The following is a 27,127-nucleotide window of genomic DNA, read 5'->3' as shown; positions in this document are numbered from 1 at the left end:
CCAAAGCAGGTTCCAGGCTCTGAGCTGTCAGCACAGAGCCTCACGCGAGGCTCAAACTGACAAACCTCAAGATCATGACCTGAGCCAAAGTCGGATGCTCAACTGACTGACCCACTCAGGCGCCCCCTCCTTTTTTTTTTTACCGGGTAAAGTACAAATAACATGTCATCTTAATTATCTTTAAGTGTACAGTTCAATGGTATTAAATGTATTTGTAATATTGTGCAATTACTACCACCATCCATCTCCAGAACTCTTTTCATCTTGCAAAGCTAAAACTCTATACCCACTAAACACGAAGCCCCTCCCCTCCATTCCCCCCGCACTAGGATCCTGACTGACGACTCTAAGCTCCTAAGTGGAATCATCCTATATTTGTTTGTTTCGTGATTGGCTTATTTTACTCAGCATGATGTTCTTAAGGTTCACCCATGTTGGAACATGTGTCAGAACTTCCTTCTTTTTTAAGGCCAAATGATATTCCAATTTTATGTATATACCACATGTTGCGTATGCATTCATCCGTTGGGAGACCCTTGGGTTGCGTCCATGTTCTAGCTGTTGTGAACATGGGTATACAAATATCCCTTCAAGACCCTGCTTTCAGGTCTTCTGGGTATACACCCAACAGTGGAATCGCTGGATCAGATGCCAATTCTATTTTTAAATTTTGAGGAATCACCATATTGTTTTCCACAGTGGTTGCACTATTTCCCATTCTCACCAACAGAGTACAAGGATTCCAATTACCCTACAGCCTCTCCAACACTTGTTTTCTGTTTGCTGTTGTTTGTGTTATAGTAGCCACCTAATGAACGTGAGGTGGTATCTCATTGTAGTTGCAATCTGCATATCCCTATTGATCAGTGATGCTAAGCATCTTTTCATGTGCTTACTGGCCATTTGTACATCTTCTTTGAAGAGATGTCTGTACAAGTCCTTTGACCACTTAATTGGGTTGTTTTTTTTGTTGAGTTAGAGGAGTTTGACTTTTATTATAAATGATGTAGGGAAGCATCAGAGAATGTTAAGCAGGGGAGTAATGTGACTTAATATGATTTTGTTTTGACTTATTTTTTGGTAACTCTATGAAGAATATTTTGGAAGCCGAGAATTGTAGATGGGGAAACCAGAAGCAGGGAGACCAGGTAGGGGCTTTTGCAGGAGTTCAAGCAAGAGATGACAATGGTCCTAACTAGGGTAGTGTTCACTACTAATGGGATTGTAGAGAAGTGGGAAGATTGGAAACCTTGGTTAAGTAGTATAATCAAGATTTGGCAACTAAATAGAAATGGGAAGTAAGTTAAGGAGGAGTCCAAGATGACTGCCAGGTTTCTGCCTTGAGCCAGAACTGGTGGATGATGGCACCATTCACTAAAATAAAGAAAACTAGAAAAGAATTGGCTTAAGGGTTTGGGGGGAGATATGATGAATTAAATCATCAACACCATGCATTGAAAGGGCCTGTGGGACATCCCAGTGGAGAGGTCCAGCGGCTTCCAGGCTGGCATTTAGAAAGAAGTGCAGGGCTGGAGATTCTATGCTGAAAGCTTGCACATAACTGAAGCCATAGGACTAGATATAACTGAAGCCATGGGACTAGATGGTCCCAAGCTGGGCTTCTAGGGTCTGGAGACTTCCTGAAAGTGTGATAAAAACACACATGTAGGTACATGTGTGCATAGTTCTTGGAAAAGGGTTTGTATCTCTTGAAGTTTATTTATTTTTTGTGGGGGAGGGGGAGAGAGAGAGAGAGAGAGAGAGAGAGAGAGAGAATCCCAAACAGACTCCATGCAATCTGCGAGTGGGTGGAGCTGACCCAGGGCTCCATCTCAGGAACCATGAGATCATGACCTGAACCAAAACCAAGAGTCGGACACTTAACAGACTGAGCCACCTAGGCGTCTTAGGTTGGTATCTTTTAAGTGTTGCTTTAAGAGAGCCCTGACTGACCTCCCCTGTCCCCTGCCCACCCCCGCCCCCATGCTAAAAGCCACCGGTAAATTGTAGGGAAGAAAAGTCACTGGAGGAAAATCATCATTTAAAGGACAGAGGAAGGAGAGGGCCTGAGAAGAAGCATTCCGAGAGGAAGGAGGAAAATGAGAGTGAGATTTCAAGGAGAGGGAAGGGAGGAGAGTGGTGGCAAATGGTGCAGAGATTAAGGTCAGATCTAGAAAGCTGAGCTTCTTCATGCTCCTTAATGGTCCCAGAACCTCTGCCCAAAGGCTGTCCTGAGTGTCATCAGATGTAATCTCCCATTCCTTCCCCAGAAAACAGGGTGTTTCTCTGGCCTTCTCAGAGCCTGGCAGAACAGAAAAATCAATCCTATGGCTTATGCGACGCCAAGAGAACTCACCCTGGCTGCCAAAGGCCCGTCAGTACACACCTGACGCAATCAGATAAACTCAACTTTGAGCTTGGAAGACTGATAGATGCTTAGGATTTCACTGTTAAGAGGGGAGGGGGGAAGGAGAACAGAACACAAAATGATTCAGACATAATGCACTCAACCATATAAAATAATTCATAGGAAGTGAAAGGAAACAAACATATTTAAATATTTATAGGGGTTACCTTTGGTTGTTGACATTATAGACTTTTCCCTCTATTTCTTTATAGTTTCCAAATGTTCTACAATAAGTACATTTCACTTTCATAATTGGACTATTTAAATTTTTTTTTTTTTTTTTTTTGAGAGAGAGAGAGAGAGCGAGCGAGCACAAGCAGGGGAAGGGCAGAGGGAGAGGGAGACATAGAATCCTAAACAGGCTCCAGGCTCTGAGCTGTCAGCACAGAGCCCGACATGGGCCTCGAACCCACGGACCGTGAGATCGTGACCTGAGCCGATGTTGGACGCTTAACCAACTGAGCTGCCCGGGCGCCCCATAATTGGACTATTTAAAATACAGTGTCTGTAACAGTGAGCAGTCATGTCCCAATTTCACAGTGGAAAAACACATTTTGGGTCACAGACCTTTGTAAGGGGCTGCTGGTACCTATGGGCCTTCTCCCCAGAATGATGCTCATAAGCTCTTCCGCACACGGACACCTCATTCTGCATCCCCTTGGGGGCGGCCCTGATGGGGAGGAAATGCCTATCCGTGCCTGTGAGAGGCAGAATGGCTCAGCCACAACTTGTTCTAATGCTGACCAACAACATTGAAATTTCAAAGAAATGTGTAAATGCAAAATGGAAGCACCAAAAGAGAAGCTGAGGGGCCAGTATTGGCTATGCGGTCCCAGCTCTCTCCAGGGAGGGGGCTGAGTCTGTCATCCTTGGGGACAGAGCTGCTCTAGGCATCTAAACACCCCATTCATCCAGCGGACTCCCTGGTTCACATCCCCGGTTCACAAGTGCCTTTGGGAAAAATGCGATTGCTTCTAGGGCAGAGGTTTGCCAACGTGAATCACTCTTCAGGGCCAGAAAGGTATGGCAGGGGAAAAATAAACCGCCAAGGTATAATCAAACGTTATTTTATACGTGATAAGATACAAACGTAGGATGCCAGAGATTGTGGTTTAAATTCGACAGTGAACAAATACAATTTGGAAATAGAAATAATCAAAGTCTCATAATGTATTACTCCTTAGATTTGAAATCCAAAACGTGACACTCCTTTCTTAAGCCCCGAGGTGTCATTCGACGCCAGGGTGTGTATCTGGTGCAGCAACGCGCCGCAGGGAAGTCACCCCTGAATCTTTTAACTGGGGGCAATACTTAGTAGTTTTCTGTTGTTTCATAACTGAAAATAGCTGCTCACAAACGTAGGTACTTCCAAACATGGACAGAATCTTTGCACAATGGTTTTTATATTTAGGGTAACCATTCCCAAGGTGTTTGTAGAATTCTGGGATTCCGACACAGTCGTATTTCGTTTTCAGTATCGTGTTGCACTGTAGTTCAATAACCTCCATCTGTAGCTCCTCGCTCACGTTGTTAATATTAACTGAGAAAGGTGAACTGAACAATGTCAGCTCATTTTCATAAAGTTTGAAATCAGAGAACCGTTTTTGGAACTCAGTCTTCAACTCTTTAATTCTGGGAATATAGTTCAGGCCATCTCTTTCATTTTCGGAAACTAATTTCAGCGTGGGGAAGTGGGCCAGATTGTTCCTTGCCAAATGAGTCTCCCAAAGACACAGTTTCATTAAAAACGAGTGAATTGAGTCATACATCTGCGTAACCACTTGTGAACGCCTTTGCAGGGAGATATCCAACATGTTTAGGTAAGTCATAATGTCAACCAGAAAGGCTAAGTCTTTGACCCAATCTTTGCTAGTAAGCTGGGGAACAGGTTTTCCTTTAGAAGACATGAAAAAATCAATTTCTTCCAACAGTTCGAAAAACCGCCTTAACACCATGCCACGACTCAGCCACTTAAGTCCCACGGAGAACAAGCTTCCATACTGTGCATCTAACTCACTGAACAAAGCACTGAACTCTCTGTGGTCTGAGCCATGGGAACGTATCCAGGTTATGGTGTGAATTACTATGTCCATGACATGATCCATTTTTAACTTTTTAGTGCAAAGTGACTCCTGGAGAATGAGGCCGTGCACAGACTTAAGCTCTGTGTCTTTGCAAAGCCCTGACACCTTAGATTTAAGTTCTGTAACAAGTTGTTCAACACCAACCAGTGCAGAATTGCCATCGGTGCTAACACTGACTAATTTCGACCAGTCTACATTAAATTTTTTAAGACTTTCCTCAACACGTACAAATAATTCGTTTCCTGATGAGGTGCCTGTCATGGGTACCATGTCCAAAAGCTCTTCGGTCACATCAAAAGTTTCGTCAACACCACGAATAAATACAGCCAGTTGGGGGGCATTATCTACATCAGCCCCTTCATGAGCTGCAATGGAGAAAGCCACAAATGATTTACCTTTTCCTCGCAACTTGTCCTGTAAGTTCCCAGCCACATCGCCAACGTGCCGCGGAACAATATTAGCGCTTAGTCTTATGTTCGCAAATGCGTGTCTCTGTTCAGGGCACATAATCTCCGCGGCACTCAATAGACATTCCTTTATAAACTCGCCATCTGTAAAAGGTTTGGATGCCCGGGCAATTTTCTCACTTAATACATAACTGCATTTCATAGCAGCATCACTTATTTTATTCACATTCAAAAGGACATCGTGTTGAAATTTCAGTCTTTTTTTCAGCTCATTTAGTTTTTTATCACGCATCTTTTCTGTATATCCCTCATGGTTCCTGCTGTGGTTTGTTTCATAATGGTGTCTGAGGTGATACTCCTTCGACACAGACACGCTTTGTTTGCATATTAAACACGTAGGGACATTCTTTACCTCCACAAAGAAATAGGCTCGCTCCCATTTTTCTTGAAATGTGTGGCTTTCTTGTTCTAGCTTCCGTTTTCCCACTTTTGAAAGAGACAAATGCATAAGAAATATTAACATGTCACCTTCGCTAATGCTTTGCAAGAAAAAAGTACTGACTCTATTTTTGCAAAGTGTAAGTGTGCTGTTCGCTCCTTCAGTTAGGGAAGAACTTAGTGAATGGTGGGGGTTGTAGTCAACAGCTAAGAGGAAGCCTCTGATTTTCCTGTGCAGACGACTGCAGACATGTAGGAATGCAGCCCCAGGGACACCAGATTTTCTGATGCAGCAGCAAAAGAAGCTGGAAATCCAGATTTCTATGTGAAATTTCTTGATTTTTAAAAATATTCATAATAAATTGTGGGTTTTTTTCTCCCTGTAAATACTGTAGCAGCCATTATGACTACTCACTAGATTAGGCAGATTAGGGACTCGTTTGGGGTCTCTGGTTTAAACCTGACAAAAACTCTACTTGAAGAGAATTAAATATCTAATTCCTGAAACCACAGCTTTACGAACCTGTCCAAACACAATCCTAGAGAGCCCCCAAGAAGGGGAGCTAAGCTGATGTATCTCAAAGTGCTGTGTTTTTGCAGACTTCAAGGTTACAGTTAACTAGGACAATACTCATTAACTTGATCTGAGGAGGACTTACCCATTTTTAATACAGGGAGAAATTGTATTTAAGTGTCCCTATCCTGAGGGGCGCTGGGGGGCTCAGTCAGTTAAGCATCGGCTCTTAGTTTCAGCTCAAGCCACGATCTCACAGTTCGTGAGTTTGAGCCCCGCGTCGGGCTCTGTGCTGGCAGCGTGGAACTTGCTTGGAATCCTCTCTTCCCCTCTCTCTTTGCCCCTCCCTTGCGCGCTCTCTCTCTCTCTCTCTCTCTCTCAAAATAAATAAACTTAAAAAACAAAAAAGTGTCCCTATCCTGATTCCAGCCCCTCTCTGGGGAACCCGGCTGACAACCCGACCCTGGCAAGTTTCAGTCTACGGAGCTTTAGCGTCCCTTACTTCTCCGCGTGCTGTTCTTCCAGCCTCTCTCTTCTTGGCCTTGACTTTTCTCTCCAACAGGGTCCAGAGCTATGGCAAGCCCTCCAATCTTTGTTCCTTGCTTGTCTTCCAAGGCCCTCTCTGCATCAGCCTGTGATCTGAAGTCAGCATAGGCGATCCTGCAATTGTGGGGACCGGGTGGAGGGGAGAAGAAAGCATAGTCAGCATTCAGTACTTTTGGCTTCTGAATTAGTAATACACATACAAGATTCAAAAGGCAAAAGGTAGAAAAGGATATGGTGCAGTGTGCCTTCTGCCCAATTTCTATCCTCAGAGGCAACATGCTGTACATATAAAAGCAAATGTACACATATACACACTCTATTTTTGTTAATGTTTTTATTTATTTTTGAGACAGAGAGAGACGGAGTGTGAGCAGGGGAGGGGCAGAGAGAGGGAGATACAGAATCCAAAGCAGGCTCCAGGCTCTGAGCTGTCAGCACAGAGCCCGACGCGGGGCTCAAACTCATGAACCGTGAGATCATGACCTGAGCCAAAGTTGGACGCTCAACCGGCTGAGCCACCCAGGTGCCCCACACTCTATTTTTTAAAGCTTTACTGAGATATAATTCATGTATCATAAAACTCATCCATTTAAAGTGCACAGTGAGGGGGCGCCTCGGTGGCTCAGTCGTTGAGCGTCAGACCTCGGCTCAGGTCATGATCTCACGGTCTGTGAGTTTGAGCCCCACGTCGGGCTCTGTGCTGACAGCTCAGAGCCTGGAGCCTGTTTCGGATTCTGTGTCTCCCTCTCTCTCTGGCCCTCCCCTGTTCATGCTCTGTCTCTCTCTGTCTCAAAAATAAATAAACATTAAAAAAAAATTTAAAAAAATAAAATAAAGTAAAATAAAATAAATAAATAAAGTGCACAGTGAGGGGCACCTGGCTGGCTCCATCAGTGAAGCATGTGACTCGTGATCTCCAGGTTGTAAGTTCAAGCCCCATGTTGGGTGCAGGGATGACTTAAAAATAAAATAGCGTACAATGACTTCTAATGTAGGTATAGAATTCTATAACCATCACGATAATCTGATTTCGGCAGATTTTTATCATCTCCCAAAATGTCCGTCAGTGGTTACTCCTCGTTCTCCCAAGTCATTCCCAACCCTTGGCCCAACCACTATGCTATTTGCCTATTCTGGACATCTCCTACAAGTGGGATCACAGGACCGTGCAATCTTTTGTGAGTGGCTTCTTTCACGTAGCCGAATGTTTTTCAGATCCTTCATGTTGTAGCATATGTTACTATTTCATTCTTTTTTATGACAGAACAGTATTACGTTGCATGGAAGAACCACGTTTTGTTTACCCATTCATTTGCTGGTGGACATTTGGGGTTGTTTCCACTTTGGGGCTAGTAAGGATGAAGCCGATATGAACATTTGTCGAAACGTGGGGATATACGCGTTCATTCCTTTTGGGTGCGCACCTAGTGGCAGAATTGCTGCACCATATGGCAACTCTATGTTTAACGTTTTCGGAAACCGCCAAACCGTTTTCCAAAGCAACGGCACTAGTTTACGTTCCCGCCAGCAACGAACGAAGGTTCCAAGTTCCCCATATCCTTGCCAACACTTGTTACGGCCTGCCATTTTTTATAGCCACTCTACTGGTTGTGAAGTAGCATCACACCATGGTTTTGATTTGCATCTCCCTAACGACTCATGTCGAGCATCTTTTCATGTTCTTATTGGGCACTTTTACATCTTGTTTGGAGAAATGTCCATTCAAGTGCTTCGTCCATTTTTTTAAAAAATGTTTACTTATAAAAAATGATAAAAATAAAGATGTTTACTTATTTTTGAGAGAAAGAGCGATCGCAAGCAGGGAGGGGTAGAATGAGAGGGAGAGAGCATCCCAAGCAGGCTCCACATTCAGTGCAGAGCCCGACGTGGGGCTCGATCCCACACCTTGTGATTATGACCTATGCCGAAATCAAGAGTCACACTCTTAACCGAGTGAGTCATCAGGCACCCCAAGCCCTTTGCCCATTTTTTAATTGGGTTGTCTTATTATTGAGTTCTAAGAGTTCTTCACATATTCTGAAGATAAGTCCCTTAACAGACACATGATGTGCAATATTTTCTCCCAGTCTGTGGCGTTTTTTTGTATAGTGTCCTTTGAAGTACAAATGTTTTTAATTTTAATAAAGCCCAACCTGTCAATCTTCCATCACCTGTGCAACACCCTAACCTAAGATCACAATGATTTACTCCTGTGTTTCTGCCACAGTCTTGTTTTAGCTCTTCTGTTTTAGGTCTTTGATCTGTTTTTAACATTTGTGTTTTGTACACAAAACACAACCTCCATGATATTTTTACATAAAAAGTAGAACATCACACACACTGTTCTATATTTTGCCTTTATATTGGAGATTATTTCCCATCAGTACACAAAATGCTGTTTCACTTCTTTTTACAACTGTATACTAGAATATCTTTTGGATCTACCAGAAAATTTTAGTCAGTTTTCTATTGACAGATATTCAGGTCAATTCTAATTTTGCACAACCAATTTTGTAACACATTATGTCACACTTGTCTGACTCTATCTGCAGGATAAAACAGCACGTGCGACTATAACAGATACTAACTCATCTCTATAGAGACCTCACCAATATATCCCTTCTACCAACGAAGTCCGAGCATGCCAGTTTCTCCAACCCTCTAGCACTGTGGTGATACATTTTTTGATCTGTGAACATCTAACAGGTAGGAAGTTGCATCTACATTAAATTAATTAAAATTACATTTTTTTTAAAGAGTAGACTTTTTAAAAAAAAATTTTTTTTAATGTTTATTTATTTTTGAGACAGAGAGAGACAGAGCATGAATGCAGGAGGGTCACAGAGAGGGAGACACAGAGTCAGAAGCAGGCTCCAGGCTCCAAGCTGTCAGCACAGAGCCCGACGCGGGGCCCGAACTCAAGGACCGTGAGATCATGACCTGAGCCGAAGTCAGACGCCCAATTGACTGAGCCACCCAGGCGCCCCTTAAAATTACATTTTAATTAACAATTATTTTAGTATGAATGAGGATGGGTGTCTTATGTTCAAAATTCCTTTTGGAATGCAATCTGGTGCAGCCATCTGGAAAACAGTATGGAAGTTCCTCAAAAAACGAAAAACAGAACTACCCTACGACCCAGCAATTGCACTACTAGGCATTTATCCAAGGGATACAGGTGCGCTGTTTCAAAGGGACACATGCACCCCCGTGTTTATAGCAGCACTATCAACAATAGTCAAAGTATGGAAAGAGCCCAAATGTCCATTGATGGATGAACGGATAAAGAAGATGTGGTATATATATACAATGGAGTATTACTCGGCAATCAGAAAGAATGAAATCTTGCCATTTGCAACTACGTGGATGGAACTGGAGGGTATTATGCTAAGTGAAATTAGTCAGAGAAAGACAAAAATCATATGACTTCACTCACATGAGGAGTTTAAGAGACAAAACAGGTGAACATAAGGGAAGGGAAGCAAAGACAATATAAAAACAGGGAGGGGGACAAACCAGAAGAGACTCTTAAATACAGAGAACTGAGGGTTAGGGAGGGATTGTGGGAGGGGGGATGGGCTAAATGGGTAAGGGGCACTAAGGAATCTACTCCTGAAGTCATTGTTGTACTATATGCTAATTTGGATGTATATTAAAAAAAATAAAAAATAAAACAAGTTAATAAAAATAAATAAAATTTAAAAATAAAGGAAAAAGATACACATAAAAAAAAATTCCTTTTCTGTGACCTACCTGTTCATACTTTGCCAATATTTTTACTGGATTGTTGGTCTTTTTCTCATTGATTTGTAAGATGTACTTTATCAACAAAATTAGCCCTCAGTTGTTTTTTTTTCATTTCTTTAATGTTTATTTTTTTTTTGAGAGAGAAAGACACAGTGTGCGTGGGGGAGGGGCAGAGAGAGAGGAAGACACAGAATCCAAAGCGGGTTCCAGGCTCTGAGCTGTCAGCAAGAGCCTGATGCAGAGCTTGAACTCATGGACTGAGAGATCATTACGAAGAGCCAAAGTCGGAAGGTTAATCGACTGAGCCACCCAGGCACCCCTATTAGCCCTCAGTTTTGATAGAAATTACAATTTTTTTTTCCTGGTTTGTCACTTGTCTTTTGACTTTGCTTAAGGGATTTTTTCCCCCACACAGAAATACTTTATATTTACGCAGTCAAACTTATCTATTCTTTTAGGGCTTCCAGGATTTGTGTCACACTCAACGGGTCTTCCCCTGCTGAAGATTAAAAACAAACAAACAGCAGAGTCCAGCTGGTTCAGTTGGAAGAACATGTGACTCTTGATCTTGGGATTGTGAGTTCCAGCCCCCCATTGGATGTAGAGATTACTTAAAAATAAAGTCTTTAAAAACAAATAAAACAAAAACATTCTCCATGTCTTCCTCTAGTACTTTATGATTCCATACTTTCAACGTAAACCTTCATGAACCTGTAACTTACTTCGGTGAAAGATAAGTAGAAAGGATCTGCTGAGTAAGAATATTCTTGAAGAATGTACCACACTCGCTTCTGACATAGGTATTAGGCTTTATTTAATACGGCCATGGATTCCTTGGCTTCCGCTATCTCCCCTTTATAATAATTCTTCATGTAAAGGAATGATTCTGAAGACTTAAGTATATGTAATCAAAACTTATTTAAATATCATTAGAGAAATTCTATGGTTTTTGGCAGCAACTTTTTGTCGTTTTCCAGTGTTTCTGACTGTAAGCATGGCAGAGTCCCCAATCTCCTCACAGAAAACACTGACAATAGCTAATTGCTAACAATATGGGATTCATCCTTTCAGACTTGTTTTCTGAATTGGTAGGACTCTTTTCTAGAGATGTTATTCAGAATATACTGGTATAGACTATTTTAGAGTTTACCTACTCCAACAATTTTCACTCAAATGTATCTGTAACTCTGATACGCAAGCTGCACCTCATTAAGAATTCCTCCAAAATAGGGGCCTCTGAGTGGCTCAGTTGGTGGAGCATGGGACTCTTGATCTAGGGGTTGTAAGTTCGAGCCTCACAGTGGGTAGAGATTACTTAAAAATAAAGTCTTAAGGGCTGCCTTAAAATAGGGGTACCTGGGTGGCTCAGTAGGTTAAGCGTCCAACTTCAGCTCAGGTCATGATCTCATGGTTCATGGGTTCAAGCCCCACATCAGGCTCTGTGCTGACAGCTTGGAGCCTGGAGCCTGCTTCAGATTCTGTGTCTCTCTCTCTCTCTCTGCTCTTCCCCCACTCACGTTCTGTCTCCCTCCCTCAAAAATAAACATTAAAATTTTTTATTAATAAAATTTTAATGGGCACCTGGATGGCTCAATTAAGCGTCCAACTCTTGATGTTGCCTCAGGTCATGATTTCACGGTTCATGAGTTCAAGTCCCACATAGGGCTCTGTGCAGATGATACAGAGCCTGCTTGGGATCCTCTCTCTCCCTCTCTCTCTGCCCCTTCCCCACTCATTCTTTTTCTTTCAAAATAAAAAAACTTAAAAAAAATTATCAAAATCTTAAAAAAAAAAAAAAAAAGAGGGTTGTGTGGGTGGCTCAGTCAGCTAAGCATCTCACTCTTGATCTCAGCTCAGGTCTTGATCTTAGGGTTCTAACTTCAAGCCTTACATGAGGCAGTTTTGAGCTTACTTTAAAAAAAAGGGGGAGGTGGTGGTGGTGCCGGGGTGGCGCAGTCAGTTAAGCGTCTGACTTCCACTCAGGTCATGATCTCACAGTTTGTGAGTTTGAGCCCCACATCGGACTCTGCGCTGACGGCTCAGAGCCTGGAGCCTGCTTCGGATTCTGTGTCTCCCTCTCTCTCTCTGCCCCTCCCCCACTCATACTCTCTCTATCAAAAATAAACATTAAAAAGATTTTTAAAAAAGAGAATTCCAGGGGAGCCTGGGTGGCTCAGTCGGTTAAGCGTCCGACTTCAGCTCGGGTCATGATCTCACGGTCCGTGAGTTCGAGCCTCGCATCGGGCTCTGTGCTGACAGCTCAGAGCCTGGAGCCTGCTCTGGATTCTGTGTCTTCCTCTCTCTCTGCCCCTCCCCTGCTCATGCTCTGTCTTTCTCTGTCTCAAAAATAAGTAAAAACATTAAAAAAAATAAAAATTTAAAGATTAAAAAAAAAAAGAGAATTCCTTTCAAAATACATCCTACTCCATCCTTTCTGATTTCATCACATTCACCCTCTTACTCTACCAAAGCCTAGATACGTAGTGCTAGTGTTTCATTAATTATTACAACACAGTTCTTTTTTAAAAAAAATTTTTTTAAATGTTTATTTTGGAAGGGACAGCACAAGCAGGATAGGAGCAGAGAGAAAGAGAGACACAGAATCTGAAGCAGGTTCCAGATGCTGAGATGTCAGCACAGAGCCCAGTGTGGGGCTCGAACTCAAGAACAGTGAGATCATGTCCTGAGCCAAAGTCAGAGGCTTAACCAACTGAGCCACCCAGGTGCACGCCCCCCTTGTTTTTTTTGTTTTTTTTTTTTTTTTTACCGATGATGGCTTTAAGGTTGTTGTTGTCTTTTTAATATTTATTTATTTTTGAGAGAGAGACAGAATGTGAGCAGGGGAGGGGCAGAAAGCTAGGGAGACACAGAATCTGAAGGAGGCTCCAAGCTCCGAGCTATATTAATACAGAGGCTAATGCGGGGCTCAAACTCACAAACTGTGAGATCATGACCTGAGCTGAAGTCGAATGTTTAACTGAGCCCCCCAGGCGCCCCTGTTACAACATAGTTCTAACGGGCCAATTCAATGCTTGTTTGGCCACCTGTCCAGGCAATTCACCAAGTGTGCTGTTTTACTGGAGTCAGCCCTGGAGAGAGAAGAATGGAGATGATCTATGACTGAATTCTTCCAATCTTCAGTCTCGAACTTGGTAGAATAAGCCTTCATTTCTCAATGACACCACTACAGTTTTCTAGAAACTTCTGACTGTCCATTTATGATGCCCCCTTCAGTTTTTTTTATTCTCTTTTTTCCTTTTTAAAAAATTTTTTTAATGTTTATTTATTTTTGAGAGAGAGACAGAGAGAGAGTGCAAGCAGGGGAGAGGCAGAGAGAGAGAGAGGGAGACACAGAATCTGAAGCATGCAAGGCTTGAACTCACAAACCGCAAGATCATGACCTGAGCCACCCAGGCGCCCCTGCCCCCTTCAGTTTTTTATGCCTACTGGTAGAAAGGTTGGATAACTACTCTTTTGTTTTCTAAAATCAGGCCTAAGTGACTTGGGAGAATGTAGTGAAATTCTGTTATGTCTGAACCCAGTAGAAATACATTGTTTTTCAACACCGGTACAAAACACACCTTTTATTCATCCCATCCTTGCTTACCAATCTGATTTGAAAGGCATCCTTAAACACTTCTTTTAACTCACGCTGAGTGACTTTATCAGGCAAGTCCTTGATCAAAAGTGTTTTGGTATTTCGAGCTATGTAACACAAAAGCATATTTTCAGTCTGAGTTCAGATCTAATAAGCATCAAAAGTTCTACAAGGGAGGAAAAATACTTCTCCAAGAGTTAGGGGGTGTTAATAGCAATACATAGTCCTTCATTTAACAAATGTTTGAACACACATCTGGGTGAGGGCCTATGCTACATGGTACATGAAAATACAGGTTTCTACTCTCAGGAATGTGGCCTTGGAGGAAAAGGCTAGCAAACATACAGTCACATAATTACAAACTCTGATAAGTGCTAAGAAGGAAAAGTAAAAGGGAAATGAGAACATCTAGTAAAGACTTAACCTAGGGGCGCGTGGCTGGCTCAATCAGAAAAGCATGCAACTCTTGACCTCTGGGCCATGAGTTTAAGCCTCACATTGAGTGGAGAGAGTACCGGAAAGGAAAGGAAAGGAAAGGAAAGGAAAGGAAAGGAAAGGAAAGCCCCCGAACCCCCCCCCCCAAAAAAAAGACTTAATCTAGTCTGGAAGGGAAATTTTTTCTGATCTGAGGAAGTGACCTTTAAACTGAGATTCTATGGATGGGCTGCAGGTGGTCAGGGACTGAGTCCTGCAGAGAACATTATGGCAGAGAAGGAAAGATACATAATGACAGAGAGCACTGTAGACAAAGGATGCTATGACAGGGAAGGTGAGCCAGGCAGCTAGAGCACACAGGGTGAGAGCAATGCAGATAAAGTTTGTGCTGTGGAAGCAGGTGACCTGGTGGTAATTAAGTACTTGTACACAATAAGAAAGAATCTGATACTACTAGTTCCTGACCCAGAGTCTTCTAGATACACAGTTATCTATAATGTTTACTTATTTTTGAGAGAGAGAGACAGAGTGTGAGTGGGGAAGGAGCAGAGAGAGGGAGACACAGAATCCAAAGCAGGCTCCTGGCTCGGAGCTGTCGGCACAGAGCCCGACGCAGGGCTCGAACTCACGAACCATGAGATCATGACCTGAGCCGAAGTCAGCCGCTTAACCAACTGAGCCACCCAGGTGCCCCCACAGTTATCTATAAATAAATTACCTTGTTTACATACCTTTCTTTACTTCCTTTCCTTTTGGTTTTCTCAATTTAATTTCATTCCCAAGGACCTTTGTCTCACTAAGTTTCAAGGCTTTTCCCTGATCATTAGCAGATTTAAAATTCACATAACCAAATTTCCTACAGAGATGTAAAAGGGGAAAAAAACACCAAGTAAGATCAAGAGGCACATGACTTCTGGTTGGCTAGTCACACTGGATGTGAAAGTGGAAATCAGCACTGAGTCATTTACAATTTAAAACTAAGGCTCCACCAACCAGCAATAAGAATGCCAATAAAGTAATCAAAGGAGTGGTTCTCACCTTTGGGCAAGTTTGACGATGTCTAGAGACATTCTGGCTGTCACAACTGGGGGAGTGCTTCTACTACTCAGTGGGGAGAATCCAGGCACACTGCTACAGAGCCTGCAATGAACTGGACAGTCCCCCACAACAAATTATCTGGCCCAAAATGTCAATAGTGCCAAAATGGAGAAAGCCTGTTCTGGATCAAGGGATGAAGTCAGTGCAAATTCACCTGCTGAAATCTTTTATTAGTTTTCTGTTTAGCAACTGACCAAATTTAACCAAAACCTATAGAAAATGAAGTTTAAAAGTAAGGTTTTGAATTTTTGTTTTAAGAAAAATCCATGTGCATTCGTGAATTAGAACAAAAATATCACTCCTAATGAGGAACGTATTAGCAAACGCAAGGGCTATTACAGAAAGATTTTTTTTTAATGCAAAAAGGGTTCTTATTTATTGCAAATTACAAACAAAAAGTTAACAAAAACCGTAAGAGCGATGTGACAAAAGTTGTGGCGTAGGCTCTGGAGCCAGAGTGCTGGGTTCAACTCCAAGCTCTGCCACTTTCTAACTGTGTGATGTTGGGCACATTACTTAACTTCTCTGTGCCTAAATTTTCTTTGTGAAATGGGAAGAACAGCAATAATTACCACTGAGGATTGTCTTAACAGGTTCAATGAGTTAATAGAAATAAGGAACGAAGAACAGTGCCTGGAACAGTGAGTGCTCAATGAATGTTTACTATTATTATTATTTTTTTAATGTTTATTTATTTTTGAGAGAGAGAGAGAGCAGGGGAGGGGCAGAGAGAGAGGGAGACACAGAATCCGAAGCAGGCTCCAGGCTCCGAGCTGTCAGCACAGAGCCCGACGCGGGGCTCGAACTCACAGACCGCGAGATCGTGACCTGAGCCGAAGTCGGACGCCCAACCGACTGAGCCACCCAGGCGCCCCTGTTACTATTATTATTTTTTGTTTGTTTTTACCTAAGACAGTCTGAGTACTATAAAATATGTTCACACCCAGGAAATACGCTTCTGATGAAAAAGAAGTGAGAAAGATGAAATTCAACTTGGCAAAAAAAAGCAGAAGTGATACAGAACCTATATTTGCCACCAAAGTGAGGGGGCTACGATTAAATGTGCAGCTTAGTTTAAAATAATTCTGGGCAGGGGCGCTTGGGTGGCCTAGTCCATTAAGTGCTGGACTCAGTTTTGGCTCAGGACGTGATCTCACAGTTCATGAGTTTGAGCCCCCTTCGGGCTCCAAGTTGACCGTGCGGAGCCTGTTGGGATTCTCTCTTTCTCCCTCTCTCTCTGCCCCTCCCTTGCTTGTGCTCTCTCAAAATAAATATATTTAAGAAATAATAAAGTAAAATAAAATAAAATAATCGTGGGCAAATAACATCACTCACTGTAGAAAATCATGGAAGTATGTTTCTGTAAAGACAAGGAGAATCTCGGGATTATTTTAACATTTCAATTGGAAAAATGGGATAGCAATTTAATATGATGGATTTTTTTAAATAAATTTTTTAAAATTTATATTTATGAGAGAGAGAGTACATGCATGTGAGTGAGGGAGGGGCAGAGAAAGAAGGGGACAGAGGATCTAAAGCGGGCTCTGTGCTAACAGCAGAGAGCCCCACATGGGAACTGAACTCACGAACCGTGAGATCTTGACCTGAATCCAAGTCAGATGCTTAACTGACTGAGCCACCCAGATGCCCCAATACAATGGATTTTCTAAGAGCCACGGAAAGCTTTTAAATATAGTAGTCCCTCTTATCCGTGGTTGCAGTTATCCACAGTCAATTGTGTGGTCTGGAAGCAGACAATCCTCCTTCTGACCTAGCTTCAAAATGTCAACAGCACTCTAAAGCGAGGTCACAACGCCTATACCACGCACCTCACCCCATCTCATCACGGAGGCATTTTGTCATTTCACAGCATCACAAGAAAGAGGGTGTGCATAGCAGAGTAAAAATATTTTGAGAGAGACAAACCACATTCATGTAACTTTCATTATAGTATACTGTTACAATTGTTCTATTTTGTTGTATTGTTGTTCATCTCTTAGTGTGGTTAAGTTATAAATTCAACTTTATCACAGGTATGTTGTAAAAGAAAAAACATAGTATACGCAGGGTTCAGTACTATCTGTGGTGTCAGGCATCCACTGGGGATCTTAGAATGTTTTCCCCGCGGATATGAGACTACTGTACTCACTTTGAACTGCCAGAGACTGATGTGAAACCCCACTAAAGGGTGAACAGCAGGTAACAGAAGGATCCGATGAGACAGAAGTCTGGTAACCCACAATGAAACAGAAAAATACGGGAACTCATAATTTCTCCAGAGATAATAATGCTGGGCTGATCGATTTAACATTCTTCATCTATCAGTATTTACCTGGACATGCCAACTCTGACATCAACCACTGTGAGATCATTTTTAGCAAAAAACTCACTGAGACCAGTTTTTAGTTCAGCAGCGGTTTTGTTGAAATTCAGGTTTCCAACAAACAGTCTGAAAGTTACAGGTGGTTCACTGCCATACAAAAAGGTTAAGAAGAAAGAAAGAGAAAGAAAGAAAGAAAGAAAGAAAGAAAGAAAGAAAGAAAGAAAAGAACTCAAATAAACAGTTCAGTAACAATGATGCTAAAAGAAAACTCCGTTAAAGTTTCTGGCATATTGTTGGGGCGCCTGGGTGGCTCAGTCGGTTAAGTTTCGGACTTCGGCTCAGGTCATGATCTCACGGTCCGTGAGTTCGAGCCCCGCGTCGGGCTCTGTGCTGACAACTCAGAGCCTGGAGCCTGCTTCCGATTCTGTGTCTCCCTCTCTCTCTGACCCTCCCCCGTTCATGCTCTGTCTCTGTCTCAAAAATAAATAAACATTAAAAAAAAAATTTAAAAAAAATAAAAATAAAAAAAAAGTTTCTGGCATATTGTAACGCCAAACTGCAATAAAAATCCCCTCGTTTATCACTTGGGCTTTCGCCTTGTCCACAAACATCATACCTACACTTAACCAATACGCAAGTCTCCATGTTTTGTCTTGTGCTTTAAAACACAACAAACAAGTTACCTTCCAATCTCTGTTTTTTGATTCCAGGGAAAGCCTTCTGTTTAGCCATCTCCTTCTTCCATTTATCAGGTGTTTTTTTGATAGGCTCTGTGGGCAAAAGCCAGAATACTATATTTTTAATGATCTGTCTGTACCACTAATGAGTAAACCGGAAGCTTTTACTCTAATCACAAATATCATACCTATGGTATGTCTACTCTTCACAAAACACATAGGTTAGGTCTGGTCAGAGTACTTGTGAAAGCATTTATAAACTAATCAGAAAGTTCTTCAAGTTGCTAAAAGAAATCCAACAGCCTCTGCCCAAGGGCTTCCCTTACGACCTGAATTCCTTGATACGGGCCACCCCTCTACTGAACTGATTTAGGTCATTCTGACCTTCCTCTTCCTCTTCTTCCTCACAGCCCTTTTCCTCAGTCACTGTCCCCAACCCCTACAGGAAGAGCTTTCTCCCTCTGACCCATGTAGAATACACATCTTCTTTTTCAGATTCTAAATGAAAACCTACCTAATCAATTAGACAGACTTATTAAGAATGAGAATAACAAATTGTTCTTTCAGAAAAACTTCCCGTAAATCTGGCTATAATACACAAACCAAAAAAAAAAAAAAAAAATTCACTGCCACTTTAACCTCTTATTTTGAAATAACTTTAAATGCATTCCCATTGTATTTTAATAAAAATATAATAATTACTTATTTGGAAGCAGTATCTTTTTTTTTAATTTTTAAGTAATCTCTACACCCAACACGGGGCTCAAACTCACAACCCTGAGATTCAGAGTCATATGTTCCACTGACTGAGCCAGCCAGGCACTCCTGGAAGCAATGCAATTTAAAACGTTACATAGATTCCATCAAGACAAAAACAAAATCACTGAGAATTAAGTTTGGGGGACTATTAACGCGCGTGGCTCACGGCACCACGACAGAAACAATCAATGTATAATGTTCAGTTAAAACTGATTCTGGTCATGGGGACAGCAGAGGTCAAATGTCCACTGAGATTTCCTCCTCAATGAAGCCAGGCCTGAAAAATCAGCCAGGGATTGCCACGGCAACTTTCTGAAGGGGGGTATCTTGGCAGAACGCCTCTAACAGCAATGTGGAAGGACACAGGGCTGACCCTTGCTATCTTGTAGCCACTAGCCAGGACCGCCTCTGGAAGAGGACTCGTTACCTTTCTCATCTTGGCCCAACTCCGTGTTCTTATCTTCTTCCTCCTCATCGTTCCCACTTCTCTTCTTGGCACTCCTCCTGTCTTTTGGCAATTTGGCCCATGTGGCTGTCTTCCTGTGTGGTGATGTTAGTTTCTCAGCAACCACGGGAGCCAGAGACGTTTTCCCCCCGACTTTATTTTCTGGAGCGGTAGTAACCTTCCCACCGTTTTTCTGAGGGACGACAGCCTGGAGGAGAAGTAGCAACAATGAAAGCAGGTCCTCCCCCTGCCCAAGAGGTTACAGCCACATATACAGTCAGCAAGGGCAAGATTTGGTCAGGCACATATGTCAATGTCTATGTTGATCTGAGATGAACTTCTCAATGTGCCGTAAGAGAGCTCCCAGCGCCACCTGACGTGCTCGTCTTAAGAAAAAGGAAAAGAAAAACAAATTCCTAGACTTCACTTAGAGTTATCCAATCAGAATCTTTACAGGGAAGGAACTAGTTTCTAGGAGTATCCAAGCTACTGCCCTAGGAAAATATGCCAAGTCAACTACTGTTTAGATGGCTCCACATGCCTTTAGAGTGCCAAATCTTTGCATACAAATATACATCAGAGTGAAGAGCCTCCCACAACGGACGACTAGAACATACCCGGGAATGAGAGCCAAGCCCCAAACATTGAGTCTCATGTTTTCTAATTATACCATCAATTCCCACCCCACGGCTACTAATAACTGGGCGTGGTATTATAAAATTAGATACCTAAAGATGACAATTTTAGTAAAGCACTGAATGCAGTTTCACCATACACAAAAGAACAAGATGGGCAATTAAGAGAAGCACTGTCTTTATCTTGCCAGTGCTACCCAGAACCGTGTCATAATACAGGGAAGGCATTACTGGTGTTACTGGCTGAACTATATCCCACTAAAATTCATATGTCAAAGTCCTAATCCCCAGCATCTAAACATATTACTGGGGGCGCCTGGGTGGCTCAGTCGGTTAAGCATCCGACTTTGGCTCAGGTCATGATCTCACGGTCTGTGGGTTCGAGTCCTGTGTTGGGCTCTGTGCTGACAGCTCAGAGCCTGGAGCCTGCTTCGGATTCTGTGTCTCCCTCTCTCTCTGCCCCACCCCCACTCACGCTCTGTCTCTCAAAAATAAATAAATGTTAAAAAATTAAAAAAAAAAAAAAGAATATTACTGTACCTGGAGACAGGCCTTTAAAGAAGTAATTAAGTTAAAATGGGGTTGTTACACTGGCCCTAATCCAATATGACTGCTGTCCTTATAAGAGATTAGGCCACAGATGACAGACGAATGACTACGTGAATAAACACTGAGAAAGCAGACATTTACAAGCCAAGGAGAGAGGCTTCAGAAGACCAAACCTGCCAACAGCTTGATCTTCAACTTCCAGTTTTCAGAACTGTGAGCAAATAAACTTCTGCTGTTCAGCCACCCAGTCTGTGATATTTTATTAAGGCAACCCCAGCAAACTGGTGTGTATATATATATAGCCCTCAATCCACATCACAGGAAGAGATAAGTACATGTGATTAGCATTACTGATTATGAACACAATTTATAGGCAAGCAGATGAGGGGGACCAGTGCATCTGGCATGGTAATGATGTGGGATCAGGGAAGTTAGGTGAAAGAGATTAGGGTTTTATTTATTTATTTTTTTAATCTATTCATTTTTAGTAATCTCTATACCCAACGTGGAGCTTGAACTTACAACCCAGAGATCAAGAGTCACATGCTCTACTGAGCCAGCCAGGTGTCCCAAAAGATGAGGGTTTTAATGAAATAATTTCAATGAGCCAGCTTTAGGTTCTGGTTACCTTAAAAGTTCATCTAATTGCAACAGTATTACTACATGCTGCACTAATCAAGGATTGTAAGAACCACACTTTAATGACCAAGGGTGACCAGTGTGAACAGTCGAGAACCACATCACATGCTTATCAGCCTAAGAAAAATATTATGTGACTACTCCTGTTTTCCTCTAAGCTACCAGAGTCTGAGTTCCAAAGCAAAAGTTGCATTCACCAATGGGAATGCAAGTTGGTGCAGCCACTCTGGAAAACAGTATGGAGGTTCCTCAAAAAACTAAAAACAGAACTACCCTACGACCCAGCGATTGCACTACTAGGCATTTATCCACGGGATACAGGTGTGCTGTTTCGAAGGGACACATGCACCCCATGTTTATAGCAGCACTATCAACAATAGCCAAAGTATGGAGAGAACCCAAATGTCCATCGATGGATGAATGGATAAAGAAGATGTGGTATATATATACAATGGAGTATTACTCGGCAATCAAAAAGAATGAAATCTTGCCATTGGCAACCACGTGGATGGAACTAGAGGGTATTCTGCTAAGCGAAATTAGTCAGAGAAAGACAAAAATCATATGACTTCACTCACATGAGGACTTTAAAAGACAAAACAGATGAACATAAGGGAAGGGAAACAAAGATAATCTAAAAACAGGGAGGGGGACAAACCAGAAGAGACTCATAAATATGGAGAACAAACTGAGGGTTACGGGAGGGGTTGAGGGAGGGAGGATGGGCTAAATGGGTAAGGGGCACTAAGGAATCTACTCCTGAAGTCATTGTTGCACTATATGCTAACTAAGTTGGATGTAAATTTTAAAAAACAAAAAATAAAATTAAAAAAATAATAAAATAAAATAAAAAGTTGCATTCACCAAGAACCTCTGGCTGATCGGTATGGAAAGCTAATGCAATGTATAGTGACCATCATAATACATTAGATGTTCTCTTAACTGTGTCTAACCATCATATAACATATCTATGGCTAGATTAAATGACAGTCTCAATTCCAAACAGGACTTACTAACTTGCCATCCATGAAATGCCAAGCATGTGTAGCTAGCAGGTTCCTCTATGGTACTCAAAATACACCCAGGCATTTCTGTTCCATATGGCTAAAGTATATCCTTAAAAAGCATCAATTGCGTTTGTTCCAAACCTGCAAGCGACCATCGTATTTGCAGTTTCAATTACATAACCAAATCATACAAACCAATCATGCAAAAAGTAAGTTACTAAATCTATGAAAACCAAGTTGAATGCTTTGAACATATTAGATAAAGCTTAAAAACCTGTAGTCAGGTTAGGTGTGGGTGAGCAGCCATAAAAGGATGGAAAAAATGGTAAATATGTAGGAGTATTCAAATCGCTTTACTAGCAGTCTTTCTGGTTTTCTTTGCTCTAAAGAAACAAACTTGGGGCACCTGGGTGGCTCAGTCGGTTAAACATCCGACTTTGGCTCAGGTCATTATCTCGAGGTTCGTGAGTTTGAGCCCTGCGTCAGGCTCTGTGCTGACAGCTCAGATCCTGGAGCCTGCTTCAGATTCTGTGTCTCCCTCTCTCTCTGCCCCTTCCCTGCTCATGCTCTGTCTCTCTCTCTCAAAAATAAAATAAGCATTTAAAAAAAATTGGGGGCGCCTGGGTGGCGCAGTCGGTTAAGCGTCCGACTTCAGCCAGGTCACGATCTCGCGGTCCGTGAGTTCGAGCCCCGCGTCAGGCTCTGGGCCGATGGCTCGGAGCCTGGAGCCTGTTTCCGATTCTGTGTCTCCCTCTCTCTCTGCCCCTCCCCCGTTCATGCTCTGTCTCTCTCTGTCCCCAAAATAAATAAAAAACGTTGAAAAAAAAAATTTAATAAAAAAAAGAGACAAACTTCAGGGCGCCTGGGTGGCTCAGTCAGTTAAGTGTCTGACTCTTGATTTCAGCTCAGGTCATGATCTCACAGAGTTCAAGCTCCACATCCGGCTCTGTGCTGACAGTGCAGAGTCTGCTTGGGATTCTGTCTCCCTCTCCCTCTCTCTCTGCCCCTCCCCCACTCATGCTGTCTCTCAAAATAAATAAAAATAAACTTAAAAAAAAAAGCCTTCAAATTACAGAAGATGCACTTATGGGTGTATTTTGTACAGGGAAGACAAATTATTCCAATACTGAACCCAAAGTCAAAGACAAAACCTTAGTCCCACATCAAAGGATTGGTAAATGAATATATATTTAAAGCTTTAAATTAAAATCAAACGGTATGTATGGATAATTTACTTTTGATTGATTAAAACAACTACTAGACTGAATAGGGCTGAGGAAAGTTTCTTTTATACAACTGGTTGCTCAAAGGGGACCATAAACGATTGTTGACTGCCTCTTACAACGAATGCTTGGGGGGAAGACAAAAATAAGCTGGGAAGGGGTAAGGGCTTTGGATTCTGCAGAACCATGGATAATCCTGGCTGTGTCGCTTATTAGTTCTAAAACCATGGGCAAGTTAGTTAATGGCTACATCTGTTTTCCCATCTATAAAATGGGGCTGATGCCGCCTGCCTAATATGGTCACCTAATGCATTAAGCCCGAGCACAGTGGCTGCAGACATGAAACATTCACTATTCATTAGCTGTGTCCTCACTCATCCACCTCAGTTCTTTCGGGACTTAACTTAAACCCGTCCATATTCAAATGCTAATACAGAGGCTCCCAGCCAGAAGCACAGAATGTAGTAGGGACCTAAACTTTTGTCAAAGGAATAAATATGGAAACAGAGATGTTTGGCGGGCATACAAACTAAAGACATTTAATGGGGCAGTCTGACAAATCAAGAGATTTCCTTTCAAGCCAGTATTTCCAGGCAACCAATATATCACTTTTCAAACAAAAAAACACTTTTGCATTCCCCCGAAACAAACCTCACTTCTCACAACGTATCACTATTCTTTTTACAGGACGCGGGTAGTTGACTCGATAAGATTCTGTTTGGAATTTCTGCATCCATGCTCATGGGAGTGGTCTGTAATTTTTTTTTCTAAAAGTGACTGTCAGATTTTAGCACTGAGTCTAGAGGGTGGGCTTGTGAAACTAGTCAGAAAGTGTTCAGGATACCACTTTTGAGATTAAACAAGGCAGTTTAACTGTTTTACTCTGGATTCTGACAGTAGGAAGTCATTATGCCACGTGCTGTATATATAATTACCTCATCTCTACTTCCATCGTCTGACATCTCATCTTCCCCATATTCTATCTCCTTTGGAAAAAAACTCATTTTCTTCAGTTCATCTTGCTTTTTTTCCTGCTTACAATGGACAAGATTATTAGGCTCATCACAGGGCCTCTGACATTCCATGCTAGGTACCTTTTGCCTCTAGTATCTGCGATAAGTTTCAATTTGCAATAAATTCTATTTGTAAGAATTCTACTTGTAATAAATTCAGGCCTTATCCTAAAGTTAGTTATATTTGGAATATTTTGCTCACACTGGGGAGTAACAAAATATATCGGAAAAGGTAATTTTTGGTAAATGTCTGTAGGTCAGATGTCCCATACCGTGACTTCTGCCAAAACCTAGAAATGGTAACTCCTCAAGGTATTAGGCAAGCTTCCAAGAATGCCTCCCTTTCCCTCTCATCGGCTCCCTTCACCACGCGTTTTCAAATAATTTCGATGTTTTTAAAAATTAATTCCACTACCAACTGCTCAAATGAAGGCACACCGGGCCAAAATAAAGCCCCCATACAGGTAAAAAATCAGTACCTACAGTTCAAATGTCTTTACCTTTCCAGACTGAGAACTCAGTGTTAAGTAGAGCAGCGTCCATCTCTACCTCCGTCCAAATTTACAACACAAATGAGGAGTCTCGCACCAGAACCTAGAGCCGCCACTTCTCAAGTTAACCCGCACAGTCTGGTCCCTCCTTTACAGGCGACTGCGGGGGTGCGGCCCCGCCCACCCAGGGCCCGGCGAGCCACCGCGCACTGCAGAGCCGAGCAGGAAGCCCCTGGCGCCAGCACACCCGGAGCGCCCTCCCAGCGGCCGCCCAGGACTCCAGACCCGTGCTGAACGCTCTCCGGAAGGAGACGGAGCCCTCGTGCCTCCGCGTCGGCCAATCAGAGCCCGCACAGTCTCTGGGCCAATCCGAGACGCGGGCCCCAGGAGGAGACTGAGAGCGCGAGCCTGGGGGCGGGGTCTCGAGTCAGGGCCACTAATGCTGCGCCTGCGCACAGGGCGGACATCTTGGTTGGTTTTCGTCGGTTTTCGTGGGCGGTTCGGGTTGGCAGAGTGGAAGGTGCAAGTCCTGTTAGGTTTGGGGACCTGGCGGGTGGTCCCACGTCCCGGTACACCCTTGTCGGTGGGTCCGGAGAAAGTGAATGGCAGTCATAAAAGCAGCCACTCGTTGCCCGCTCGTGAGCAAGGGTAGATAGGTTCCAGGCGCTCAGTTAACCCGGTGAGGCCGCCACCTGCTCGTAGCCGAGAGGGAGGCGCAGGGCATCGGAGGCTGCGACCCGACAGGAGGGATTGGCGGACGGTCTCTCGACCCCGGGCACCGCCGCCACGCCGCCAGTGACGTTGGTGATGGTTCTAGCCCAAATCATCAATACCTGTTTTGTGCCCGGCATAGTTGCTTTTCACACATTTTATCATGGACTTCCCGAAACACACTTGTGATTTAGGTGTTGTTAATAAAATACCATATCATTTGAAATAATGCCTATCTGTAAAAGTGAAAGATGTGATGACGCTAAGTAAAAAGCATTCTTATTAAAATCAGGAATAAGAGGGGTGCCTGGGTAGCTCAGTCCGTGCAGCATGAGTCTCTTGATCTTGGGGGTTGTGACTTTCAACACCACATGTGGTAGAGAGTTCACTTAAAATTTTGTTTTAAATCAGTAATAAGAGATATTAATAAAAGACAAAAATGGACAAAGGGTACGAAAAGCAATTTTCAGAAGACGTTTAAGTAGCACAAAAGAGTGTGAAACCGTGCTCGACCATACAACCGTCAGGAAAATACAATTTAATAAGATACCATTTGTATCCGTCAGATTAACAGAATTTAAAACCTCAAACAGTATTTTGGGCAGTATTTTAGGATTGTGGGAACCTGGCAAATTGCTACTGTAGGGAAGAAAATACTTTTTTTTTTTTTTTTTTTTTTTTTTTGCTCTAAATTCTGGGTTGGGAGACAAAAGAGGTAAACAAGAGAAAAGCATGTAAGTTTCTTCATCATAAGTTTTATGTAACACTGGAGCCTTCAAAAGGAAGACCTGAAGAAGTGGTTAAGCCTGAGTGTTTTATGCTGTTTGATGAAGAGTGAAGACTTGTGGGAACACAGAATGGGACAAAGGAGTATGAGCTCAGTGTGGGAAACCAGAGAAAACAGCAAGGCCTGTTGGTTCATATTCCTCATGGTGTCTTGGAGAAAAGGGTGCTCCTTTCCTCCGCATACAGAGAGGGTACCCTTTGCCTCAGAGTCCTCTCTGCACCTGCTTTGTTCAAATTCATTTAGCTTAAAATATTCAATATGCCAAGGTGCCATACTTCGGGATAGTGTGCCCTGAACCCCCTCATTACAGTCACTCACAGAAAACTTTGTCAATTTCCAATCAAGGTAAAAATTCTCATTCCTTATATTTAATAATTCCACTTATAGGTATCTAAATAATAAAGAAGCAGTCACACTGATAGACGTGAATTTTTTAAAATATTTCTTAATGTTTATTTTTAAGAGAGAGCACAAGAAGGGGAAAAGCAGAGAGGGAGACAGGATCCGAAGCAGGCTCTGTGCTGTGCTGTCAGCAGAGAGCCCGGTGTGTGGCTTGAACTCCTGAACTGTGAGATCATGACTTGAGCCGAAGTC

At 42.5% G+C, this 27,127-nt stretch overlaps 1 protein-coding gene across 3 annotated transcripts; it reads right to left on the bottom strand.

Moving 5' to 3' along the window:
• Positions 1-25,325, bottom strand: LOC125911072 (general transcription factor II-I repeat domain-containing protein 2-like). Of its 3 annotated transcripts, XM_049614690.1 has the most exons (6): positions 25,045-25,325; positions 19,461-19,686; positions 18,281-18,367; positions 14,908-15,032; positions 6,353-6,510; positions 1-5,384 (listed from the first exon to the last, which is right to left on the bottom strand). In XM_049614690.1, coding segments are annotated over exons 5-6 (1,749 nt in total). In that variant the 5' UTR covers positions 6,354-6,510; positions 14,908-15,032; positions 18,281-18,367; positions 19,461-19,686; positions 25,045-25,325; the 3' UTR covers positions 1-3,636. The 3 variants fall into 3 exon arrangements, with proteins under 3 accessions (XP_049470647.1, XP_049470646.1, XP_049470648.1); XM_049614689.1 differs by lacking the exon at positions 14,908-15,032; XM_049614691.1 differs by lacking the exons at positions 18,281-18,367; positions 19,461-19,686; positions 25,045-25,325 and having other exon boundaries at positions 14,908-15,548.
• Between the last annotated feature and the right edge of the window lie 1,802 nt (positions 25,326-27,127).

The sequence above is a fragment of the Panthera uncia genome (assembly GCF_023721935.1).
Source record: "Panthera uncia isolate 11264 chromosome C1 unlocalized genomic scaffold, Puncia_PCG_1.0 HiC_scaffold_3, whole genome shotgun sequence".
NCBI lineage: Eukaryota > Metazoa > Chordata > Mammalia > Carnivora > Felidae > Panthera > Panthera uncia.
This window is presented reverse-complemented; position numbering and strand designations above follow the sequence as displayed.